Genomic DNA, 25,228 nt, shown 5'->3' with positions numbered 1-25,228 from the left:
AAGCCTGACTCAATATTGTCTGGGTATGATCACCATATTAGTCATATTTCATCCATTTAGCCAGTTTCCAGGGTCCTCTTTAACTATGTATTTTTATGAAAATTTTGCTAGCAAAAGACCGTGATGTGCTATTCTCAACATGATTCAACTTTTATACTATTTCATTATCATAAATATAACACCTCATCATCTACAACCTAAAACACAGCACTATTAATGGCATATGATATTGTTATATAAAGGCATTGGTGGCAACTGTGTCATCACCTCAGTTAGATATGCTAGTAGACATGGCTGATTTTGTAACACTTTTATATCTGGCAGAGCTAATTTGACTGAGTACCGCACCTTTGTTTATTGTCAAAAATATGATCATATAGGGTATCAAGTGAAATTTTTGACTGGGTTGAGGACTTCTCAATAGGCAGGACACAGCATGTCATCATGGATGGAGAGTCATCATCAGATGTAGAAGTAACGTCAGGTGAGCCCTAGGGAAGTGTGTTGGGACCTTGCTGTTCATATTGTGTATTAACAAACTAGCAGACAGTATTATTAGTAAAATCAGGCTTATTGCAGAGGATGCAGTTATCTATAATGAAGTACTATCTGGAAGAAGCTGCATAAATATTCAGTCAGACCTTGATAAGATTTCGATGTGGTACAGAGATTGGCAACTTGCTCTAAATGTTCAGAAATGTAGAATTTTGCACTTCAAAGAACAAAAAAAGCTAGCATTCTGTGGCTATACTATCAATGTGTCACTGTTGGAATCAACCAACTCATACAAACACATGGGTGCAACACTTTGTTGGGATATGATATGAAATGATCACATAGGTTCATTCGTGGGTAAAGCGATTTGTAGATTACAGTTTGTAATCTACAAAAATGATTGCTTACAGATTACTAGTTCAATCAGCTCTAGAATATTGTTAAAGTATGTGTGACCCATACCAAATAGGACTAACAGGAGGGCAGCACAAATGGTCACATGTTTGTTTAATCCATGGGAGAGTGTCACAAAGATATTGAAGAAACTGAACTGCCAGACTCTTGAGGATTGACATAAAATATCCTGAGAAGGAATATTAACAAAATTTTAAAAACCAGCTTTAAATGATTGCTCTAGAAATATACCACAGCCCCCTACATATGCTCACAATAGGGACCATGAGAGTAAGATTAGAATAATTACTGCACACATAGAGGCATTCAAACAATCATTTTTTGTGCACTCGATATGTGAACAGAACAGGAGGAAACCCTAATAACTGATAAATGGGATGTGCACTTTGCCATGCACCTCATGGTGATTTCCAGAGTATAGATATAGATGTAGATATATGTAATCTAACCCTTACAAATGCCAACAATTGAATTACTACAGTCTCTTGTATGTTTAGTACCCTTTGTCTCTGACAAAAGTATCATAATGAACTAGTTAACAGCTAATTTCACAGAATGAGACTTCTGCCTATGTATCTCAGCATTTATGCTTTCATTAAACTGGCAGAAAATAGAGGGAAAGGTATTAAGAAAAGCATGAATGTTGAGGCAACTAACCTTTTGTCAGGTACTAAGGATGTAAATTTAAGCAATGTCAGTACTTTTGAACAGTATTAATGTAGCATTGCTCCACATACATGTATATATTTAACAGGTAGACATCACAGTTTGCTCACAAACTAGTCCAGTTATTCTTGAATTTTCAATGATTGGGCCTCATGGTCACTGAAATAGTTATTTTGTTTTTATATATTTTTTGATTTTTTTCAGTGACAGTCCTAATGTTTTGCAAGTTAGACATTACAAAGAATGAGAAAATGTTAATTATTTAGCATTCATTTTTACTTGCCTTTATTATTTGTTTCAATACATAATCTGACAAAATTATAAATTTCACCTTCTCAATAAGATTTTATTTTATTACATACTTCTTTGTCTTAACTGGAAATCCAAATGCCATTGACTTGTAAGAGCTGACATCAAAATGAACTGAAATGACACCTAGTGCTTTTTTATAGACCTTGTTGAACAATATAACACTGTTATCTATTGTAAGGAATCCATTAAAAGAAAAATTCAATCTTTTACTAGATGTGTGCATTTGAATTTTGAAGACTTGATTTAAAATCATATATTCATATACATATTGTGTACTAACACTCACATATTGGCACATCTAATTCATTGTGCTGTAGTTCATTAGTCCATTCATATGAAAGGTTACAACTGTTATTAAAACTGGAGTAATAAAATCCCATAGTTTGTTGTAAAATAAAACTGCAGAGTCTCTGTTTGATAATATATTTTTATTTTTAGTCACAATTTCAGACCATACATATGTTTTGCAAATAGCAGCCACAAGTACCCTCTCTTTTAAAAGAGCAAATAATTTATGTGTCATGCAGCCAGGTGATAGTCAAAAACTTCCTTTACTTACAGACAGGATATGTAAATTGAAATGCAGAAACTGCTTCAATCATTACTGTTTAAACTTTGGTCATATACCTCTTCAGACATAATTATATTTTGAATGTGAACAACATTAATAAATAACTGATCAACTGCACTACAGGCAGTAAAGCTATATACACAAAATTTATGTGCTACAGTTAAAATTGATGATAGAAGAGTTAACATCTGTCATAACAGCTCCAAGAAGATCAGAGTGTCACAGAAGTTACATAGGAATACTGAAATGAAGTGCAGTTACACACTACAGACATTAATTTCTTAAAAAGAAACATGTCTTCAAACACTTCAATACTTTAATATGAATACTGCAGATCATTAATATTAACTGATTGATTTTTTTTCCGAAGAAACTGGGAGAGTGTGCATAGGGTAGGGGAGATGTACTGCAACTGTTAATATATTTGACAATGTAGATGTGCAGCTCATTTATCACTAATCATGTGTAAAGCCAAAGTGATCTGAGATAGTGTACTATACTTCCTCTTGAATTTGTTGATGACACTTTCAAAAGTAGTTTCATTGATATGCACACTTTTGGAAGGGTTAGTTTGTAAAATACTCTAAAGATGTAGTGAGACAAACATGACATATTTTTTAAGAAATTTATAATGTGCTGAGATATATTTTCATATTCCAGGTTCATGAGTAATAGATTAAATTAAATGCAGTACACTTAATAATCCATAGAATGACTACGTTTATTTGAAGTGACAATATCTTCAATTGTAATCACTTTTGTCATGTTCACGCTTTTATGTTAATTAACCTGTTTCATAGAATAGGTGCACAAAATGTATGAAAGTGTGAAAATTGTTTTAATTTTGTTATTTGAACTGTTTTGTAACATTAGAATTTATTAAGCTGTCATGTCTTCCATTTCTTTAGGGTAGGGGTGAGATCTCTTCCTTTTCTTCATCTTCATCTTCAGCATCATCATCTTCCCCAGGCTCCCCAAGAGCATGAACAAATTCTGCAACAAAAAAGCATCCAATGAATTCAGTTTTTTTCTGTATTACAACATAGGAATTTGAACTACAGTGCTGTTTAGGAACAAATGGAAAATGCTAAAATCACATGATTTTAGTCTATAGCAGAGTGTGCTATAATATGAATCCTGCTGGCAGCTTAAAGCTGTATGGAAGAAAAGGAATCAGATTTGGGGCATTTGTCTTTCCTTGATAATAATTGAACACACCATATAGCCCAAATCAAAACTGTAAACCTTTAACTTTTGACTGGGTGGGCCTATGTATAAAATGTGCCAGCCACAAATAACATTTTCTTGTACTGTTCCTTTGTTGTTTTACAATTGTGAGCCAGTACCTATTACTGCACTATTGCACAGTGAACACAGTGATAAGTTGTGTTGTCTTATGCTCAAGTGAGCAGCAGCAATATAAAATAAACAGTGAGTTAAGCGACAAGAAAATTTATGATCTGCATAAGAAAATACACCAGATTCAGTGCTAACAGTACAGTCCTACAATGAGTCACTTGTCTACCAGAAAATTAGTAATCAGATCAGCATTTTGTTGGGATCTGATGCAACTGCTTTACTTAATGATTCAAGTGGGTCATCACTGACAGGTAACACTTGTATGTAGTAACAGAATGATACAATGAAATTTTATTTTATCCTTATTTAATTATTCTAAGATTAATTTTTATGCACACATGACTGAAAACTCTAGCATCTCGGGCTGGAATGCAACTATCATGTGGGATGCAGGCAGCTATCTTGAGGGGGCGGGGAAGGGGGAGGGGAGGGATAGGAGTGTAAGGGTGGGGAGAGAGATGAATACTGTCTGGTGGGTTGTGCAGGGAGGTAAGGGGAGGGGTGGAAGGGAGGAGGGGGGGGGGGGGAAAGGAGCAAAAAAAGGAGAGGAGCAGGGAAAGACTGGAAGATGTGCTGGCAGAGGGGTGCAAATAAACAGGATCGGAGATGTGAATGGGAAGGAGATAATAGGACAGGAGTGGTGGCAACTGTTGGGTGGAGGGTGTTGGGACAGTATGTTACCATAGTTTGAGGCCGGGACAGTTATGGGATCAGAGAATGCGTTGTAAGGATAACTCATCTGCACATTAAGAAAAGCTGATGGTGGAGGGGAAATGATCTAGATGGCTCGGGTAGTGAAGCAGCCTTTGAAATCAAGTGTGTTATGTTTAGATGCCCATGATCATTGCCTCTCCATTTAGTACCAAAAAATCAGTAGTGCATGATGCCCATGCATCAGTTGCCAGGAGCTAATTGGGGAGACTACACCAGACTGATACTCAGTGCTATTTCTGAGAGATGATAATCATATACTCAGTGGAGCCATGTGTTCAATGTTCTGAGTTCTGCTAAGGCATTCACTCAGATACCCAAAGTGGAGGAAGATAGTCCAAAACAGCAATCATGATGCCATTTGGATTATGAAATGCTACACCATCACAGCAATGATTTATTGACTGTTCTCTGATGACTCCCCAGTTTTTCATGCACTTAGAAGACATTATCTTTTCAGCTACTGAAGAGCAACATCAATAGTACTTAAGTACTAATTTTCCAATATGCTGAACATTTCAATGTGGTAATCAGTCAAACTAAGTGCATTTTCCATGTATCACAGTCACATTCCTAGGTCATTTAATTTCTTCAGCAAGGCCATCAGCCTTATCTGAAAAGGTGGAAGCCATCACTCAAACTCACCATCCAGGGACAATCAAAGAGCTTTGCCACATCCTTGGAAGTTTAATTTTTGCTTTTGGCATTCACCTCATCTGCCAGAGCTGCAGGATTCACTTGAATGATATGTGCTCATGGGCCCCAAGACAAAAAGTAGCCCCCCCCCATCCTCTGCCCTTCCACACCCATTCAGTGAACACAATAAGTGGATTGGGGATGGCTCTTATCACTGGGAAGCAGAGCCTTACTGATGCAGCACTGCTTGCTCATCCTGTGCAAGATGCAGCCCCACTTGTTCTGGTGGTGGTTGCCAGTCAGTTTTCCACTGGAGCCCTGTTGCATTAAGTTAACAATGTGTGACAACTGCTGGCATTGATTCTTATGACCATGAACTGTTGTTGGTGTGCAAAACAATTTGGTAATTATGTCCTCATTTGCAAGCAAGAGACTTCCTTATATTTATCGACCATAAACCACTTATCTATATATTCCTACAAAACAACAATGAGTGTTTACTATTAGGACTATGGATATTTTTAAAAATATCAGGAATCTGATACATATATATGTATATTTAAAAAGTATTATTATCAGCCTCCGACATATCAAAAAACATATTTGTATATCCATGGAAAAAATATTGACGTATCAACCTATAAAAATATTAGCTGCACAATTAAATATACTGCTAGTTAGAGCTGTATGTTTAAGTACTGGTTTATTCATAGATATTTGTACATCAACAAGCTAGCAGCCTGATTATCCCCCTCAGAGAAAGAACTAAAAGGAAAATGATGCACATTCATGCCTGGTGATAAACACTTTGCAGACAATGGTAAATGCATGTAAGTGGGACAATAAAAGGTGTCCGATCGATCTGTCATTTGGTTTCATCACATTGGATCTGTCTGCAACACTTCATGCCAACTTCCCTGTTTTTACATTTCTGTAAGCACCAGTGATCTAGCAGTTACAGTGTCAAAATTGCATATTGAGGTTACATGTTGCAGTTTCTGTAGGTAGTGCTGAGCACCGATTATATCAGCATTTCCCTTGGCCTGTCTCCACACAGAGCAAAGACCAATCTTGTCATTTAGATTTTTCTTCATCATTTTCTCAAGAGTGAGGATCTGAAGAAATTGCTTCATACAATGTTTCATGACATGTTGTGAGATTCCACGTTAAATGTAGCTAATGGTGCTTGACAAAGGGTAGTTGTTGGACACCTGTAGTTTGGTGTTAAGAAATATGCAGTATCTATAGTGGGACTCTGGCCAGTCACAGTTAATGTATTAGTAGCTTACTCGTCAGCTGAAGTAATAATTAACTTGCTGCAAAACAGTGCAGAAATAGTGTTTGTAACATATTTTGAAAATTATTGTCTTGAGATAGGAAATGCAATTACTCATGAATTCTGCTTAATTATACTGAAATTGAGCACACAAGGACAGCTGTCCTCATAACCTTCAGATAAGCTTTTTCTACAGAACTGCTGTGGGTTTGTTCTTCATCGTCAGTCTCTGGATCTGCTATCCTTCTTGGTCATACTTAATAGTGGGAAATGGTGAGCAATTCACATTCAGTTGACCAGTTCCTGGTCTGGATACACCTAATAGATTGAGATATGCCTGAAAGGAAGCAGCTGACATGGACGTTCATTACAGGTAAGTGGATGTTGCACAGGCAGTTGTGACATGAACATCATGACAACATGTAAAAATTAAAGCTATTATTTACCCAGTTTATCATGTATCCATTTAAGTCTTCATGTCATCTGTGAAGACTACATGTCCTGATGGAATGATGAAGATATCTTGAAGTGAATGATGAAATGCTATAATGTTTGGGTTCTCGAATCCATACAGTTCCTTAGTCATTTTGTAACACCTATATCGATTAGAAGTAGGTTTATACTATGTAACTGAGTATCTGTGATTATGAAGTGTTTGTTCTTTGTTACTTAAGGTCATTGATTTGTGGCAGGAAATTTAAAGTTTGTAATATATGTATGGAAAAAGCTAAATGATGTTTAAAATAATGAAATTTTATAATATTGTATGTTGGAAGCTGGTTCATGCTTAGGACACTTACATTGTATAACGTAAAAGCTTTAGGGAAGTCCCTCCGCAATGGAAGTGGCTTGGAGCAATGTAAAAGGTGGTTTTGATGGTCAAACTGGGCGGCTCCTTGGTGGGACTGGCACACAGTTAGTGGCTAATTATTGCACGGTACACACTGAGGGTGCCAAGGGAGGCATTTGGAAGCTGTTTTGCAAGGAATTTTGCCTTGGATGTGGATTTGGCAATAAGGAATGGCTCTAACATGTAAAAAATCCATCACCGAGAAGAAATTGTAAAGAGAATTCAAACATTAAGAGACGTGAGTACAGTTAGCCACCACGTTGCTTGCCACCACTACTTCGCCGCTGCTCCACCAACTTCATACACACAGATATGTGTTAGAGCATGGACCAGTTAATGCTCCTCCATGTCCAACTTTAGTTTTTTGTTTTCTGAAGTAACATCTGAATACTGAGTCATGTAATGATAGTGATTATAACTATTATTATTATGAGTGGTGTACAATTTATCTTTCTATGATTATTGGTTTGTGCATTAGTGGTAACTACTGCTAGCCACAGCTTAGATTGCCTTGTATTCATTTGTATCCAGAGTGCTATTCAAAGGACGTCTTAATGAAAGTCACTACAACAACCAATATTCAGTTTTCTTGAACATAAAATTTCAAATTATTGTGCCTAATTGGGCTGGCGACCGTTCAATTTTTCTTTCGTATTTGAACTTGACTACTTTTCATTATCCCCAAAGTAAAAGCCTGGTTAGTTCTTCTATTAATTACAATATATTCAAAATTTCTGTCCAATACTCTTTTATCCATTAAGCAAACAAGCGGTCAAAATTAAAAATCCTCCCAGAGGGTAGCATTGGTTTGTGTTACAGCAAATGAGTGTTATAACTTCGATTATGGATCAGGTGATAGCATTCCACAATGGATCACCTACTCCTGCTGGAGGAATGTATACAGCATTTTTATGCAGATATTTCCTTGTAGATATCTTTTTTGATCTTGTAAAGGTCTAAGATACCTCCTGGAGGCATCTTGGATAGCTCCGGCAATGTTGTTCCTGAGGTTCACCACCCATTGTTATGTGATCCTTCCTGTAATGTTGCTATTTCAGACATTGAGCTTGTAAACATGAGAATCATAACCTTCAGGAGTGTCCTGAGTGTTATCATTTTTACTATCATAATTAAAAGCATAACTTTCCTTATTAAGAGCCCAGTTCAAGCTCGCTCATTTGCAGACAACTTTGTGAAATGTTGCTCCTCCACCTAATAACAGCTGTGATTAACTACCAGAAGTTGCAGCACAACTTGGTGCACATCAGTTAGAGGTTTGATTTCCACAGCTTTAGGAACATTTATAATCCTAACAATAGTCAGGAGGATATTGCTTCTAAAGTGAATGATTTGTTGAGGTGACTGGGGCTTATATTTGACAGCAAACTCCCTTGCTAATGAAAGTGGAAGAATGAGAAATTTAGATCTCTCAAGGCATGTAAGCCACAGAAATCCGCCCAGATATTGCAGTATACTATCCTCCATCTACAACTATGAAAGATGATAGTACTCCACCTGGTGCCAGAAAATATGGAACATTCATAAAAATATGAGTTATAGACACACAGCTGTGGAGGAGTGGCTAAACAATTGTAATAGCTGTCATCTTTTAGATGCAATGAAGATGGCAGAGTGTATTATTTAATGAGACAATGGAAAAAAATGAAGTGTAGGTGCTTTGGAGAAAACTGTTGTGTCATTAGGCTCTTACTGACTCTTGCACATTGATGTATATTGGAGAAACAGTATTATATATCCTGATGTTGTTGAGATGAGACATGTCCTTGAACATATACTTCATTTCATTTGTTTTTCACTTATCCAGGAATGACCGGACATTATTTGTAGAAAAGGGCATAATCATTATGAACAAAATTTGAAATGTCACAAACTTTTCACCTTATTACATGTACACATGCATGCCTGACCCTCCCCTCCCCCTCTATCACACATACATATATTTAATGAATCATGAATCCTATTGATAAACAGAACCATTGGAAAAATTCAATAATCCAACAATGCAAGGACAAGGCTTATTGTATAACACAAAGTCCTTGTAATGATATGCAGTAAGAGAGCCACAGGTTGCAGTAAAGCATGTGTGTTGTTTGCAGGCTATTGCTGTTAAACTGTGAGGAGGTAAATAGAAATTTATGTGTTGTGTCTTAAGTTTTTCTGTATAGACAGTGATGTCATTTACAAAACTTGCCATAATTGCCAAGAGTGAGAAACTATTGCATCCTCAATTCATTGCCGTGTCAGAACAAAATTAATTTTGGATGATATGGAAATTAAAATGCACATTTATTTCTGTTTGCTAATGGGAAAACAGATCTTATACTCACCATAAAAGTCAATGCGGCCATCCCCATCAACATCCACTTCTTTTATCATGTCTTCAACTATAAAAAGAAATAAAAAAGTAGTAACATTTGCAGGATTAAACATAAAACAGATTTTTAACTTATTTGTTGCAGGGAATACTTGTGTATGTACAGCACCATGGCTGTATGAGGAGAAATGCAACTGAAGAGCAATGCATGGAACACTTTAAAAGCATTGGGAATAGCTTGAGGAACTCCGCAGTATTTTCATTACGACAAACCATTCAACTGGAGGAGATATGGAAACAATTTTTATTTGGCCAGTCAAAGCAATATATTTTGGTTCTACATCTGTTTTTGTAATCTGCGTACTAATTTGGCATCAATAATTCAACACTGCAAGCAAAGCTGTCTGAACATGTAAAACACCTGAATGAATCATTGATAAAATCACATTAGAAAAATATGACATTATTCTTTTATCTTCTTATGATTTTGTCAAATGACATATTGGTATTTTATGTTTGTAATAATTTTGTCTCATCCCGTTTTTGTTTATTTCACTTAATCCCCATATGCAACAAATGTGTATTAGCAACCATTATTTTTGGGTCCACTGTGTGCTGTTTGCCATTCATTTTCTTAGACTATTACTAGCTTACCTCTTAGTTTAAACATATATTTTTATTTGCTATGAAATATCTGGTTGTTCTCTGAAGTTTTGCTTCTCATAACAGAAAAGAGAACTAAATAATTTAATGTTTCATTCTCGGATACTGACTCTTTAAATTATTTTTTTGTGTGTAATTATTATGGACAGAACTGTCACTGTAATTACATTCTTTATGATTGTGAGAATCATCCATGGTGTACTGTGATGGTCTGAATTTTAAATATACTTTTTTCCATATGTTCTTTTCCTGTTTTGTCGATAACTTTCCCCTTGAATATATTTCATTAAGAAAATTTATAACAAAATATTGCTTTCTTCAAAGCTTATTTTTCAGTAATATCAGTTCATTTGCTTAACTTCATCGACTTCTTTCTCAGCTTAATCCTGGGTGAGAAGGAACTTGAATTACCACGTAAAATTTATGTTATCTACCTGAAGGATCAAAAACAACCAATTTCTTAACCAGCAGAAAATAATAAAAAACACAATTCAAGAAGCAAAGATTTTTCTGACAGAATTTTAACCTACAAGAAAAATAATTAGATTTCATGGTTTATATTAATGTATATCAACTTACTTTCTTCTTCAGAGAGGTCTTCTCCAAGACACTGAAGGACAGCTCGCAGATCTGATGCACTTATGTAGCCTCTGTTGTGCTTATCAAATACCTGTTTAAAGTTGAATCAAAATGATATTTTCATATTGCGTGCAAAATCTGTATTGATCTAAAACAATGAACAAACATGGAACTTATAGAACAAATCTTTCACTAATTAGCAGAATGTATGCTGTGTTGAAGTTTCATGGTAGAGTAGTTCAAAACTTTTTACTACACCATGACTCAGTCTGGCCCACTGCCTTTCATGTGAACTTCCTCATAATAACTGAGGTACAATGGGTATTTGAGAGTTATATATTATAAAGGATAGAATGACGATCGATACTAGTGCCCACTCTCCACATTTTTGCCTCAGTGTAAAAAAATTCAGATCCAGACAGTAAAATTGAAGTTGACTGGGAAATCCATAAGCCAATTAGCAAACTTAAGTGCTAAGTTTTTCTTCTCTGTCACGGATGGACATCCTACAATTATTAAGGATACCATAACTGTTCAACATGGATGACTGATCAGTGGATGTAATTCTGTTTTGGATTTTTGATCATGTTGACACTGAAGTGAGGAGTGAAAACCAGCACTATGCCTCTCAAATAGCAGCAAGAGGTTGATGAACACAGCACTCCCAAATCAATAATCCCACATGAAATCACACTGTGGGATAGTGTGGAGAGGATTGGAATTTTACAAAGAACAGTGATGTACTTTTTAGTGACCAGGAACCAAGCCATCATTCTCCTTCCCTCCCTGCTAAGTTCTGACAGTAAAAACCACTGGAATTTGGAACAAATCATATGATCATTGGGATTGTAATGTACGACATCAATCTTGACATTGGAGGTAAGTCATTAACAGTATGTGAGTAAGAATAATTCAACTTGTTTTTATGTGTGAACTTGTTCTGATTATTTTTGCAGAAAAGCTATTATAACATGATTTTATACAATGCACTTAATGTGAACTTATACAGAAGCAAACTAATGCATATATGTAACTGCCTCTATTTTTAAGTCACTCATATAATAAAAAAAGACAAGTTTTGGCCTACCGTCACTGTAAAAATTTTATCATAGATATGGTGTCTATATTGGAGAAAGCTCGAAAATAATCCAACCAATATTTCGATTTGCAGAGGTGGTGAGAAAGTAGGATGGGGAAGAAGGTATGGGACAGAGATGACAAACCCTACCACCATCCTAATTGTATCTCACATTTCACAGAGTTATTTCTTGTGGCTATCTTAAAATATGGAGGAGAGTGGCAGTTGATGGGAATTTGCAACAGCTTTGAAACTGATGTCTCACATGTGACAGACAGAGTTAAGGAAAAATGTTTGTTAAATAAGACAGGAAGTGTACAAAAATGGACTGCAAACTGTTATGTTGATAGTGCTGACTATGCAGAAACAGGTTTGGATGACAAAAGTTGATGAGACAACAAAAAGATCAATTACATCCATTATGTACTATGTTGTGAGAATTGCAACTGTTAATTAGAATGAAAAATAAAAAAAAAAGTTCTGTGTCATTCACATCCATCAGAAAAGAGGATAATAAAACAAACAAAATAAATGAAACATCAGACATACACGTGTAAGATAGTTGTAAAACAGAGTAACATAGTAAAAATAATATTTTGGAACAACTGTTTTGTTTTTGTGAGAATTATTGGGAGAATATAGCATAAAAGGAGTTCAAAAAGCTAACAGAGTGATGGTGCATCACTCTCAAGAGCCTGTAAATAAGCAAGGCGAGTCAGTTCTTAACATCTCAACCTATACAGCAGGTAATTTGGATCCAAAAACATGGAGGTGAATGTTAAGAATAAAATTAAGATAAATTATTTACTTGTAATTAACAAAGGTGAAGTAGTAACCAGCTTGATGTTGAACAGATCAGGACTTCCTCACCACCAAGTGAGAAACAAAAGGAGGAATTCATCCATATTATGAAACTGTCTGTATGTTCAAACAAGAGTTACGCAGTTACAAAATAAGAACTTTACCACAGTATTCCCTCTACGAGCAGCAAAATTGTTCAAAATTATTCAAGGAATGGTTTGATTTTAGAAGTTATAAAAGCCTGTTCTAAATGATTTACACATGTGAAATGTGAAGAGAATAAGAATAGCATCAGTATTATAAAAAGAGATGAACCTCATGATACACACTGTTAGTCATTCAAAAATGATAGAAAGTAAATAATTTAGGAGTAAAGGACATGGACACGGACACCGACATGGACACACACACACACAACTACAATGTGCTGGCTGAATAGTGAATATTTATTCACTATCAGCTGTACTGATTTTGTATGTGTGTGTAAGGTTGTAACCAAAGTTAGGGACTTTATCCATCTCATTTGTACATCTGTTGATGACTCAACACTTCCACTATTTGGTGGGTTGTTACTTGTACTCCTGAATTATTTACTTTCTACCAGAGCTTTCCATACCCTATTTAACAATGGTAGAAAATTGTTCTTACAGAAATCTTACCCTAAATGCGTCACGGAGTTCCTTCTCTTCTTGGTCTGCAGTTCTTTCAGCTGTAGCACCCATGTTGGAGACAATTTCAACGAACTCTTCAAAGCTGACGTTACCGTCACCTGTTGAAGCAAAAGATTTCATTTCACAAGTAGCTGTACATACTTAACACAATAATTGATGCAGAAACTCTTCACCTGTCAGTCCTGCATCCTTAAACTACCAAACTTAGATTGTTACAGTGTTTTCCAGTATGTTATGAAAAATGAATGTTTGTTGTAAATAGAATACTGTACATATGTTTTAATATTAATAGATATATGTTGCATATATCAAATCATATCACAGGTATATACACAAGTGCTTCATGTGGACATTCATTTGTGTGAGACATCAGCAGTGGAAAAAAGACCATTCTGTATTTTACCTGGAACATTATTAGTATGTTATGTTACAAGCCAGGCTATTTCATAACTTTAACATGGTAGGAAAAGACAAATTACTACTTACTATAAAGAAACATACTACATTGCAGAGAAGCACAATTAAAAGACACTTATTGGAAGCTTTTGGCCACTGTCTTCATCAGTAAGAGAGAGAGACACAATAACCACTCATATACACAAGCAAGCACACCTCATGCACACATGACCAGTGTCTTGGGCCAGGATGCCAGTATTTGTATGAGTGTGTGTGTGCACGCCTCTCTCTTTTATTGATGAAGGCAGTAGCCAAAAGTTTTACTTAAGTGTCTTTTGATTGTGCTTTTCTGAAACTTATGTATTTTCCTTATGGTAAGTAGCAATCGGTTTTTTGCTACATTGTTGATATTCCTGTCTTGAGTTTCCAGTGTTTCATTTCATAACTTTCTTACTGTATATTGAAGCATGAATGTTGTGGTAACAGTTTCACTAAGCAAATATCCCAAAAAATAACTTAATCTGCAGGATGTTGCAAAATTATCTTTACAACTTTGATCACATATGTTTCAGAAACAGAGATAGGTAGAGAGGTGCAGCTTGCAGAATAATATTCACACACACCTACAGCTTGCTATCTTGCTTTTTCCCCCCACATTAATTATTGATGGCAAGCCCTCCCCCCCCCCCCCCCCCCCCCCCGCTATACCCCTCCCTCCAACAGACAGTACAATGTGTGGAATAGTTGATAGAGACCAAATCTGACACACAGGTCCAGCAGAACTTCCATACACATTTCACAAACACACCCCACTCATGTCTGACTGTCAGGAAGTGGTACACAAGGTTCAGTGAATTTGGAAGCGTCATTAAGAGGATGACTTCTGGGCATCTGAGCAAGAGTGATGCAGGTTTCAGGCATCTCAGCAGTTACAGTTACCATCAACCATCGTGCACACGGTGCTACACAAGAGACTGAAGCTTGATTGCTAAAATGTGCAGCTGATGCATGCACTTCAACCTGATGACAGGCCAAAGTGCAAAACATTTGCAATTGAGATTCTGAGTCACTTCATCTAGAGCCTAGGCTATCTCAAAAAGGTGATCTCCATGGACAAAGCTTGCTTTTAAGTGTCCAGGGAAGTAAACTGAAACAATGTGTGGATTGGGGGGGTCTGAGAACTCTCACTTTCACATGGAAATTTTGCATGACAGCTATGAGGGTGGTTTGAAAAGCTCTCAGAATTACCATGAGAGGTCAGCACTAGTGCAACAAGTCGTTCACGCGATATACATCGGACGGTTGCATATCAGTGCTCTTGGAAGAGAGCTGTGGCAGTGGTGTCACTCTGTTGTTGTTCCTGCATAGTGATTTTTGAAAATGGAAAAAATTAAGATTCAGGCAGTGCTTAAGTACTTTGTAAAGAAAGGTATGAAAGTAAAGGACATTCATACTGATTTCCAGACTACACTAGGGAACTCTGCTCTTTCATATTAAACTGTTGTCAAGTGGACAAATGAATTTAAATTTGGTCAAGAGAGCTTTAGATGATGATAAAGAAATACTGCATCTACCTGGTTGATTTCAGCAAGTCATGTGAGAAAATTGCAAGTTGGGTTTCATACAGCTGACGTTTTAGAAATACATGCTGGTTGGCATTGAGGAGGTCATTCTGTTCAAGATACCTCATTATGTTTGAGCTCAGAACATGTTCTAAGATACTACAACAAATTGACAGTAGTTTCATGGATAATTTCTGCTACCTTTCTTGTAGATGGGTGTGATCTGTACCTTTTCCCAAGAACTGGGCATGATTTTTTGTTTGAGGGCTCTACAATAGGTTATATTTAGAAGAGGGGATAACTCATCTGCAAATTCAGTATAGAATCTGATAGGGATTCCATCAGGGCTGGAGTTTTGTTCAATTTTAATGATTTTAGCTGTTTCTCAGTGCCACTGAAACTAATACTTACTTCATTCATATTTTCAGCGGCACAAGGATTAAATTGGCGCAATTCTCCTGGATTTTCCTTTGTAAAGGAATGTTTGCAAATGGATTTAAGCATTTCGGCTTTTGCTTTGCCACCCTCTATTTCAGTTCCCTTCTCATTCACTAGGGACTGGCACCATTAACAGCCTTTAGATACAACCATAATTTCTTTGGGTTCTGTGAAAGATTGCTTGACAAAATTCTGCTACAGTAGTCACTGAAGGCACCACACATTGCTTTCTTGAAGCCAAATGCATTTCATTTAGCATCTCTCTATCTAAATCCCTATGTTTTGTTTCACACCTCTTATGCAGTAATCTCTTGTTTCTTTAGAAGATTCTTTACAGTGACTGTATATCATGGAGGTTCCCTCCCTTATGAACTGTTCTACTGGGTACATCTCTACCTAGTGCATGGTCAACTATTCTTTTAAACTTGAGCCAGAGTTTCTCTACATGCTCCTGCCATGTGCTGAAAGTTTCAAGTTTCTCATTGATATATTACTCTACTGATTTTTTACCTAGTTTACTGAAAATATATATCTTTCTGCTTGTTTTAGTTGTTCTTTGTACTTTGGTAATCAGTGTTACCATAACAACATCATGGTCACTGCTGACAGTTCCAGTGTGGATATTCTCAAGGAGGTCAGGTCTGTTTGTTGCCATTAGATCCAATATAGTCCCAACATGTGTGGGTTCATAACTATGCATTCTAGGCAGTTTTCAGAGAAGGCATTTAGTTATTTCACATGATGTCTTATCATGCCCACTCCTAACAAAACTAATTTTTCCTGTTGATTGTTGGATGATTAAAGTCTCCATCAATGATTACAGTATGACTGGGGGACTTATCTGCAAGTGAACTGAGGTTGTCTGAGGTTGTCTGAGGAGTGTCTGTGTATGTGCGGATGGATATGTGTGCGTGTGTGTGTGTGTGCGAGTGTACACCTGTCCTTTTTTTCCCCCTAAGGGAAGTCTTTCCGCTCCCGGGATTGGAATGACTCCTTACCCTCTCCCTTAAAACCCACTTCCTTTCGTCTTTCCCTCTCCTTCCTGAAAAAGCAACCATCATTTGAGAAAGATAGTAATTCTGTGTGTGTGTTTGTGTGTTTTGTTCATTGTGCCTGTCTGCCGGCACTTTCCCACTTGGTAAGTCTTGGAATCTTTGTTTTTAATATATTTTTCCCATGTGGAAGTTTCTTTCTATTTTATTTACATCATCATTGATGTTGAATATGGTTTTAAATTGCTTGGAGTACAACCTGTCAGTGTTACTACAGGAAGACGAAAACACCTACTGGCTTACACATACTCTGGGCACCAATCTGACAGACTGTGCATCACATGACTACTGAATCCCCATGATTTCTCAATATTGACATAGCTCTGACTGCTATGAATAATGGAAAGTCCAGGTTGGAATAGCAACAATATTGTGAAAAGGGTAGATTGCTGTTCACTGTAAGGATGACACATTGAGTGGCAGAGGGGCACAGTGGGGGGACTGTTGCACGTCACGTTGGGCTTTCGGTCGGGGCCTTCTCGGAGGGGAGGGAGAGAGGAACACACACACACACACACACACACACACACACACACACACACACACACACACACACACACACACACACGCGTGCACCCGCTGTCACACGTCACTGTGATCTCTGGCCAGAGTGCGGCTGTGTCGGGTGATGGTGGCAGCCTGGAGTGGTGCCTGGGGGGGGGGGGGGGGAGGGTTGGCGAGGTGGAGGTGCGGAGGGAGGAGTGAGTGCTGCCTGGTGGGGCGTGTGGGGGCTGCGTGGATGGTGGCGGGACAGGGCTGCAGGGTGCAGTGGCAGGACGCTGTCGGGACGAATGGGCGGGGGGGGAGGGGGGAGGGTGAAGGAAGAAGAAAGCCTCAAAGAAGGGGTAAAAACCAGTGGGTGCCTTTGCGGAGAGTGTTGCACAGTGAGAGTGAGGGTATATGAATTGGGATGAGGTAACATGACCCGGGTGGGGGGGGGGGGGCAGAGAATGGTGGGTGGAGGGTGTGACTACAGTGGCTTATTGTGGATTGGGACAGGGATGATTTCTGTAACGGAGAGTGTGTTGCGAGAGTGGCTCCCTCTTGAGTAGTTAGGAAGGGCTGGTGGTGTGGAGGGAGATCAAGATGGTTCGGGTTGTGGGGCAGCCATTGGGGTTGGGTATGTTGTGTTCGGTTGCATGTTGCATCACAGGCTGTTCCAATTTGTTCTGGACCAACGTTTGGCAGTGGCCATTCACCGTGGTGGACAGCTGGTTGTTGTTGTACCAATATGAAATACAATAAACTTTATGCAACCAAGGTCCCACAAATACATACTTTTGACATTGTCAGCAGGGGGGAGGGTGCAGTGGGGGGGGGGGGGGGGGGATCTGTAGTATTATAAACACTGAATAAATTTTCAACTGCAAAGGTCACTAAAACATTCATTCATATACATGACCGGAGTTGACAATTCTCTGTTTTCATATTCAGATCTATGTTTACATTATTACACAATCTTCTCCTTCAGTCCAGCAAGTGGTGCTATGTATTATATGAAAAGCTATTCGTCCACGAGACTCAGAGGGCCATAGACACGGGTTCTCAGGTAGGTGCTGGGTTTCTTGACTTCCGTAAGGCATTTGATACAGCTCCCCACAGTCTTTTAATGAACAAAGTTAGAGCATATGGACTATCAAGCCAATTGTGTGATTGGATTGAAAGTTCCTAGATAACAGAATGCAGCATGTCATTCTCAGTGGAGAGAAATCTTCCGAAGTAAGAGTGATTTCAGGTGTGCAGCAGGGAGTGTCGTAGGACCATTGCTATTTACAGTATATGTAAATGACCTTGTGGATAACATTGGAAGTTCACTGAGGCGTTTTGTGGATGATGCTGTAGTATATTGAGAGTTTATAACAATGGAAAATAGTACTAAAATGCAGGAGGATCTGCAACGAATTGACGCATGGTGCAGGGAATGGAAATTGAATCTCAATGTAGACAAGTGTAATGTGCTGCGAATACACAGAAAGAAATATCTTCGATCATTTAGCTACAATATAGCAGGTCAGCAACTGGAAGCAGTTAACTCCATAAATTATCTAGGAGTACGCATTAGGAGTGATTCAAAATAGAATGACCATATAAAATTAATCATCGGTAAAGCAGATGCCAGACTCAGATTTATTCGAAGAATCCTAAGGAAATGCAGTCCAAAAACAAAAGAAGTAGGTTACAGTACACTTGTTCAACTACTTCTTGAATACTGCTCAGCAGTTTGGGACCTGTACCAGATAGGGTTGATATAAGAGATAGAGAAGATCCAATGGATAGCAGCGCACTTCGTTACAGGATAATTTAGTAATTGTGAAAGCATTACGGAGATGATAGATAAACTCCAGTGGAAGACTGTGCAAGAGAGATACTCAATGGGCTTTTGTTGAAGCTTCGAGACCATACCTTCACTGAGGAGTCAAGCAGTTTATTGCTCCCTACTACGTATATCTTGTGAAGAGATCATGAGGATAAAATCTGAGAGATTAGAGCCCACATAGAGGCATACTGACAATCTTTCTTTCCATGAACAATACGAGGCTGGAATAAAAGGGAGAACTGATAGAGGTACTCAGGGTACCCTCCGCCATACACCGTGAGTATCGGTGTAGATGTAGATGAAGATTGGATGGAGAGTCACCTAATGTCAAAAAACCTTCATGTCCACCCCAGAAACAGTCAGATACTTGAGGTTCAGGCAAATGCCTGGCTGTTTTTTGGCTAACATTGACAACAAGTGGAAAACAGTCAATACAGATTGATGTCATTTGATTTCATTCATTCTGGACTTATCTCCCAGGGCAGTGAAGTAAACAGCTCATGTAGTGGAAGCAAGCAATATGGATACTGTGTAATTTTTAAGGATCTTAGTATTCTTATGCAAACTTCCCAGTACATTTATTCCTTTAATGGTTTTTGTTACTGATAATGAACATAAGTTTGTGATGTACACAGTCAAAATAAAAGACACAAAAATAATCTTCATGTAGACTTTGCCGCCTTGTCTAGCTTTTATAACATATTTATATACTATGGCGCAAAGGTATTGAGCAAGTTCCCATCTAAAATAAAACAAGAAATTGAGAATTCCAACACTAGAAGAAAATTAAACACATACCTCACTAGCCTCTTTTTCTACAAATTAGAATTAAAGATTAGGTATTTCTGTTGGTACAGGGCTCATAGCAACACTCATTGTGAAACCACATGGCAAGAAGTAAAATACTGTAAACATGGCTCAATATTTACAGATATAGGTAACTATTTTCTCTGAAAACTACACGAACCATTCACATTAATGTGACAAACTATGAAAAGCTTGAATAACCACCTGTTGCAATGTGGACTTGCAGGAAGAGTCAGTGAGGTTCTGGAACTGTGGCGACTCCAGGTCCGTGACCAGCTGAGGGTCCATACTGTGAACAGCCTTATAGGGATGGTCCCACAGATTCCCAGAAAATTTACATCTAGCAGTTTAAGGTCCAGGGAAGTCATCCTGGTGTTTTCTGAACCATGCAACTACAGTGCGAACTGTGTGATGTGTTGAATTGTCCTGCTGGTAGATGTCATTGTGCCATGGAAAAACAAACAGCATGTAGGGGTGGACATGGTCCCCATGGATATCAGGAGGGTAATACGGAACGTCGTGCTGGATTCCAACGGCCTCGTATCACTAGCAGTCGAGATGACAGGCATCTTATCCGCATGGCTGTAACGAATCGTGCAACCACGTCTCGATCCCTGAGTCAACAGAGGGGGACGTTTGCAAGACAACAACCATCTGCACGAACAGTTCGACGACATTTGTAGCAGCATGGACTATCAGATCGGAGACCATGGCTGCTGTTACACTTGACGCTGCATCACAGACAGGAGCGCCTGCGATGCTGTACTCAACGACGGACCTGGGTGCATGAATGGCAAAACGTCATTTTTTCGGATGAATCCAGGTTCTGTTGACAGCATTATCATGATGGTCGCATCCGTGTTTGGCGACATGGCGGTGAAAGCAAATTGGAAGCGTATATTTGTCATCGCCATACTGGCGTATCACCCGGCGTGATGGTATGGGGTGCCATTGGTTACACGTCTCGGTCACCTCTTGTTCGCATTGACGGCACTTTGAACAGTGGACGTTACATTTCAGATGCGCTACGACCCGTGGGTCTACCCTTCATGAGATCCCTGCGAAACCCTACATTTCAGCAGGATAATACACGACCGCCTGTTGCAGGTCCTGTTTGGGCCTTTTGGATAAAGAAAATGTTCGACTGCTGCCCTGGCCAGCACATTCTCCAGATCTCTCACCAAATGAAAACGTCTGGTCAATGGTGGCCGAGCAACTGGTTCGTCACAGTACGCCAGTCACTGCTCTTGATGAACTGTGGTATCGTGCTGAAGCTGCATGGGCGGATGTACCTGTACACGCTATCCAAACTCTGTTTGACTCAGTGCCCAGGCGTATCAAGGCCGTTATCACGGCCAGAGGTGGTTGTTCTGGGTACTGATTTCTCAGGATGTATGCACCCAAATTGGGTGAAAATGTAATCACATGTCAGTTCTAGTATAATATATTTGTCCAATGAATACCCGTTTATCATCTACATTTCTTCTTGGTGTAGCAATTTTAATGGCCAGTAGTGAACTTTCTGGATATCGTGTTAGGTATGAATCTGAAGCGCGCCGCAAGCAAGTGTAACAAGATTGTTACTTGACGATGTCGGTTGCTTTTCGAGGGTGCTCGCAGAGACTGCAGTTTGTACACGAATAGAACGCCTCTTTTAGAAAATCGTCAAGAAACGCAGGACGACCTACTAACGATCAACGCTTGGTGCTGAGACGGGCTTGACGACAATGCACAGCAATTGGCTAAAAGACTCATCATTCTTTGATCGCTGGCAGAACTCAGTCTCAATCATGGGTCTCCGCAGTAGTTTGAATTGTCCTTTTTTATATAAATGAGTGCGCCAGTTTCAAGACGTATCACGGCACAAGAACTAAATTTTCTAGGTTACACAAAACACTTATTGTATCCCAGAGAATTGATAGTTATTATCCAATCTTTGCTGTAGTGTATGATGAATAAAATATCTTTACTCAAGATTCCAAGAGGGTGGGGGTGGGGGGGGGGGGGGGGGGGGCGGCGGCATGTACTCCTCCCTGCGGACTTCTATGGTCATAGACCTAAAATTTTTACGAGTATGTATGGGGAACAATCATATAAATCTAAATATGATGAAGGCAAATGCAAAACTGAAATACAGAGGAAGAGTACCATGGAACTACAGTGTATCCATGAAAGAGGTTGTTCGGAAAATTTTTCTTCTCAGTTGAGCATTTTTACATGAAATCGGTGTTCTCTTTGAGTTGTATATGTTTCTCAGAATAGCATTTATCCCAGGTTGTAATAACGGGATGGATATTACAAGATTCAGAGAAGAGCAAACAATTCAGAACTATTTTATCTTATATATTACCCAGGAATAAGCCCAAAATACTTAACGCACGGGGACGAAGCCTCTCCGTCGTTTCTAGGCCCCCGGTTAACATACAATACAATACATACAAGCCTGTCCTCACGTTTTCATGCAGTGCAACAACTTCTGTATGACTCCTTCTTTTGGTAGGAATGGTAGAAATGCCTTAGGTCATGCATTTTCTTTTCATTTACAGGCACATGTCGAATATATGTTGAATGTATGAGTCCCACAAAAACTATCCTGTTTGCCGATGACACCAGCATATTGCTCACTGGATCCAGTCCAGAAACATCGCAGTCCACAGCAGAAAGTTCTATGAAAAGACTTTCTGAGTGGTTCACAAAAAAACAAACTCATTATACATATTGAAAAAACTGTGTGTGTCTCGATTTTCATTTAATTCCCCCAGCTAATCAAATGTCTATTCAAGCACAATTAAAAAATGATCCCCTAGAAAATGTGTCGCAAAATTTTGGGGTCTATGGGCTCAGCGAGACTAAAAGTGGGACACACATATAAATAACTTGTCTAGAAAACTATCATCTTTGTGCTATGGCCTGAGAATTTTAAAGACTACAACAAGCAGAACAACATTACTGCAGGTGTACTATGCACAGTTCCACTCACTAGTCCGATATGGGATAGTTTTCTGGGGATACTCAACTCACAGTGTAAAGATTATTAGAATTCAAAAAAGAGCTCTAAGAATAATTTGTGGCCTTAAAAAGATGGAGTCCCGTAAATCCTATTTTACTGAGCTTGTTCTAAATGTTCCAAGTTTATTCATTTATGAAACTATGTTGTTCACTACGGACTACCTCCTGAAAACAGGCCAACTGCTACGGAACAAAAATGTACCCAACTATAGTACCAGAGGGAAATCAAATATACATCAAAAATATGACAGAACAACCACCTATCAAAGGAGCATAATTAACATTGGTGTAATACTACACAATACGATACCAGAGGAAATAAAAAATGCTACTCATCCAATATTTAAAGCTGAACTAAAGGCATTTCTAATAAAGCACTGTTTCTATTCTGTCAGAGAATTTCTGAATACGTAACAAAATTAATTGTAATAGGTACCTATTTTTAATTTGCCTACTATTTTGCTAATACTATGTATTATTGTAGCTTATCTTCGACCTGTCCAATAGCAATTGTACAGTTTGTGCTGTATGATAAAACTGAACCAATAAAAAATAAAATAAAATATTCTCTCTGTTTATCAGACTAATTTCACTTCCGAATATCCCACAAATCTGGATAATGCACGATTCCATCAGCCGGCCAACTGGAGACCCGCATGGAGGCCACTTTGAGATTCTGTCAGGTACTGATAATGCTGCCTCACACGACTGCATGACATCTTTTTTTTTATGTTGCTGTTGTTGACACACTCTAGGACTTTCTTATCAATGTAATGCAAGTATGTGCTGAAATATTCGATGCTGTTTTCATTCCCGTCTGATTAGGAAACGAAGGATAAAATAAGTATTTGGTTAGGCAGGAACCTAAGAGGACAGCTTAACCATTTCAGACCCACTGGCTACAATTGTGTACATTAAATTTTACTATGTATTGTACTGTATGGAACTGGGGACCTAGAATCGAGTGAGAGGCTTCGTCGCCGCCGTAGCTCACAACAGGCTACAACAGTCCACCCCCTCCCCCAACGAACCCAGGGTTATTGTGACTTCTCGTTTCATTTGCAGCACTTCCATCTGTGCTCTTAGGTTCCTTCCTATCCACATTCTCGAAAATTGCAACATATTCGGAAATAAACCAAGTATTTGTGACATCCGAGAATACAAATGTTCTTGCCGCTCATTTTACTGGCAGCAATTAGATGAGATTCCTAACCATATCCTTTGGAACCGGTAAGTACGGTATTCTAGAAAAGAGGTCAGATATTTGTGACAAGAAAGAATATGATTGTAATTGTTGGTTTTTTCATCCTCAGCAGCGTCGTCTTTCGTTTTTTTTTTTTTTAAATTCGAATTAAGTCACGAAATCGAAGAAACTCATTCCTGATGAAGCACGCTTTTATATACGGATATCATCGAACGGTGCGGAAGACACTTATTATTCTGTTACATGAATAAGAAAGTGTCAGAATGTGTTACAAATGCGAAGATGGAAAAAAAGCGCACTTCCTTCGACTCCCCTATTGCGCGTCTTACGGCATGACCACAGTGATAGGTTACAGTTTCGAAAATTATCTCCTAAGTTAATGTGTTCTTCACCCACGTTTAATTATAACAAATCGTGATAAATATTTATTGTCCTGAAACAGTGTACTGACATAACTCGCAAGCTACAATACGGAAACAACGAAATAAGACGAATCCTCTGAAAATTAACGTGCAACGTCATGTGACCGATTTCAGACGAACGCCAGTAGAAGTCCTCATTTAAGTAACTCGTCATTATTTGATTATTTTAAAAGCGAGATAGCACGTGTGCGAACTTGTTAGATACGTAATTGCCGAATTTCTTTTGGAAATCGTGCCTAAAGTTTGCGCAGTGTACAGTTGCACACACAAAAGCAGTAAAATTACGAATGTATCTCATTTAATGTGCGCACAGTGTCATACAACAACACAGAAAAAACTTTCATCTGTCTAACTTTAGGTGAATTTATTATTTTAGGCTAGGTTTTATAACTTCCTTACTATCATGTACCATACCCCTCTGTTTTGACTTCCGAAAACATGGCGGAGGGTGGTTCAATTTGCTTCACTAGCATCGCATTCTTGCCTCCTTATGGTATTCTGTCTCTTTCGTTAAAATACTGCGGCTAAACGTAATCGGTGGGCTGGCATACAAACAGAGAAATCTACGAATCCAACTGTGGCTGATTTCAATCTTGGTTTGTGA

General features: G+C 38.4%; 2 protein-coding genes across 11 annotated transcripts in view; one reads left to right on the top strand and one right to left on the bottom strand.

Annotated features, from left to right (window-relative positions):
- The window catches only part of LOC126284349 (uncharacterized), a 104,254-nt gene extending 93,727 nt beyond the window's left edge, over positions 1–10,527 (top strand). For 3 of the 6 annotated variants that reach the window (XM_049983205.1, XM_049983207.1, XM_049983210.1), the window contains 2 exons: positions 6,637–6,813; positions 9,771–10,527. The gene's annotated coding sequence lies outside the window, so the exon portion shown is untranslated. The remainder of the gene's footprint in view (positions 1–6,636; positions 6,814–9,770) is intronic. The other 3 variants (XM_049983206.1, XM_049983204.1, XM_049983208.1) reach the window with 1 other exon arrangement.
- The window catches only part of LOC126284350 (calmodulin-like), a 204,471-nt gene continuing 181,539 nt past the window's right edge, over positions 2,297–25,228 (bottom strand). For all 5 annotated transcript variants that reach the window (XM_049983215.1, XM_049983211.1, XM_049983212.1 and 2 more), the window contains 4 exons: positions 13,406–13,515; positions 10,868–10,958; positions 9,639–9,695; positions 2,297–3,451 (listed from right to left, as the gene is read on the bottom strand). In XM_049983215.1, coding sequence (XP_049839172.1) covers positions 3,363–3,451; positions 9,639–9,695; positions 10,868–10,958; positions 13,406–13,515 — 347 coding nt within the window. In that variant the 3' untranslated portion in view covers positions 2,297–3,362. The remainder of the gene's footprint in view (positions 3,452–9,638; positions 9,696–10,867; positions 10,959–13,405; positions 13,516–25,228) is intronic.

This window comes from Schistocerca gregaria, chromosome 8, assembly GCF_023897955.1.
Source record: "Schistocerca gregaria isolate iqSchGreg1 chromosome 8, iqSchGreg1.2, whole genome shotgun sequence".
Classification (NCBI taxonomy): domain Eukaryota; kingdom Metazoa; phylum Arthropoda; class Insecta; order Orthoptera; family Acrididae; genus Schistocerca; species Schistocerca gregaria.
The sequence above is the reverse complement of the archived record's forward strand: the minus strand, read 5'-3'. Positions and strand labels throughout refer to the sequence as shown.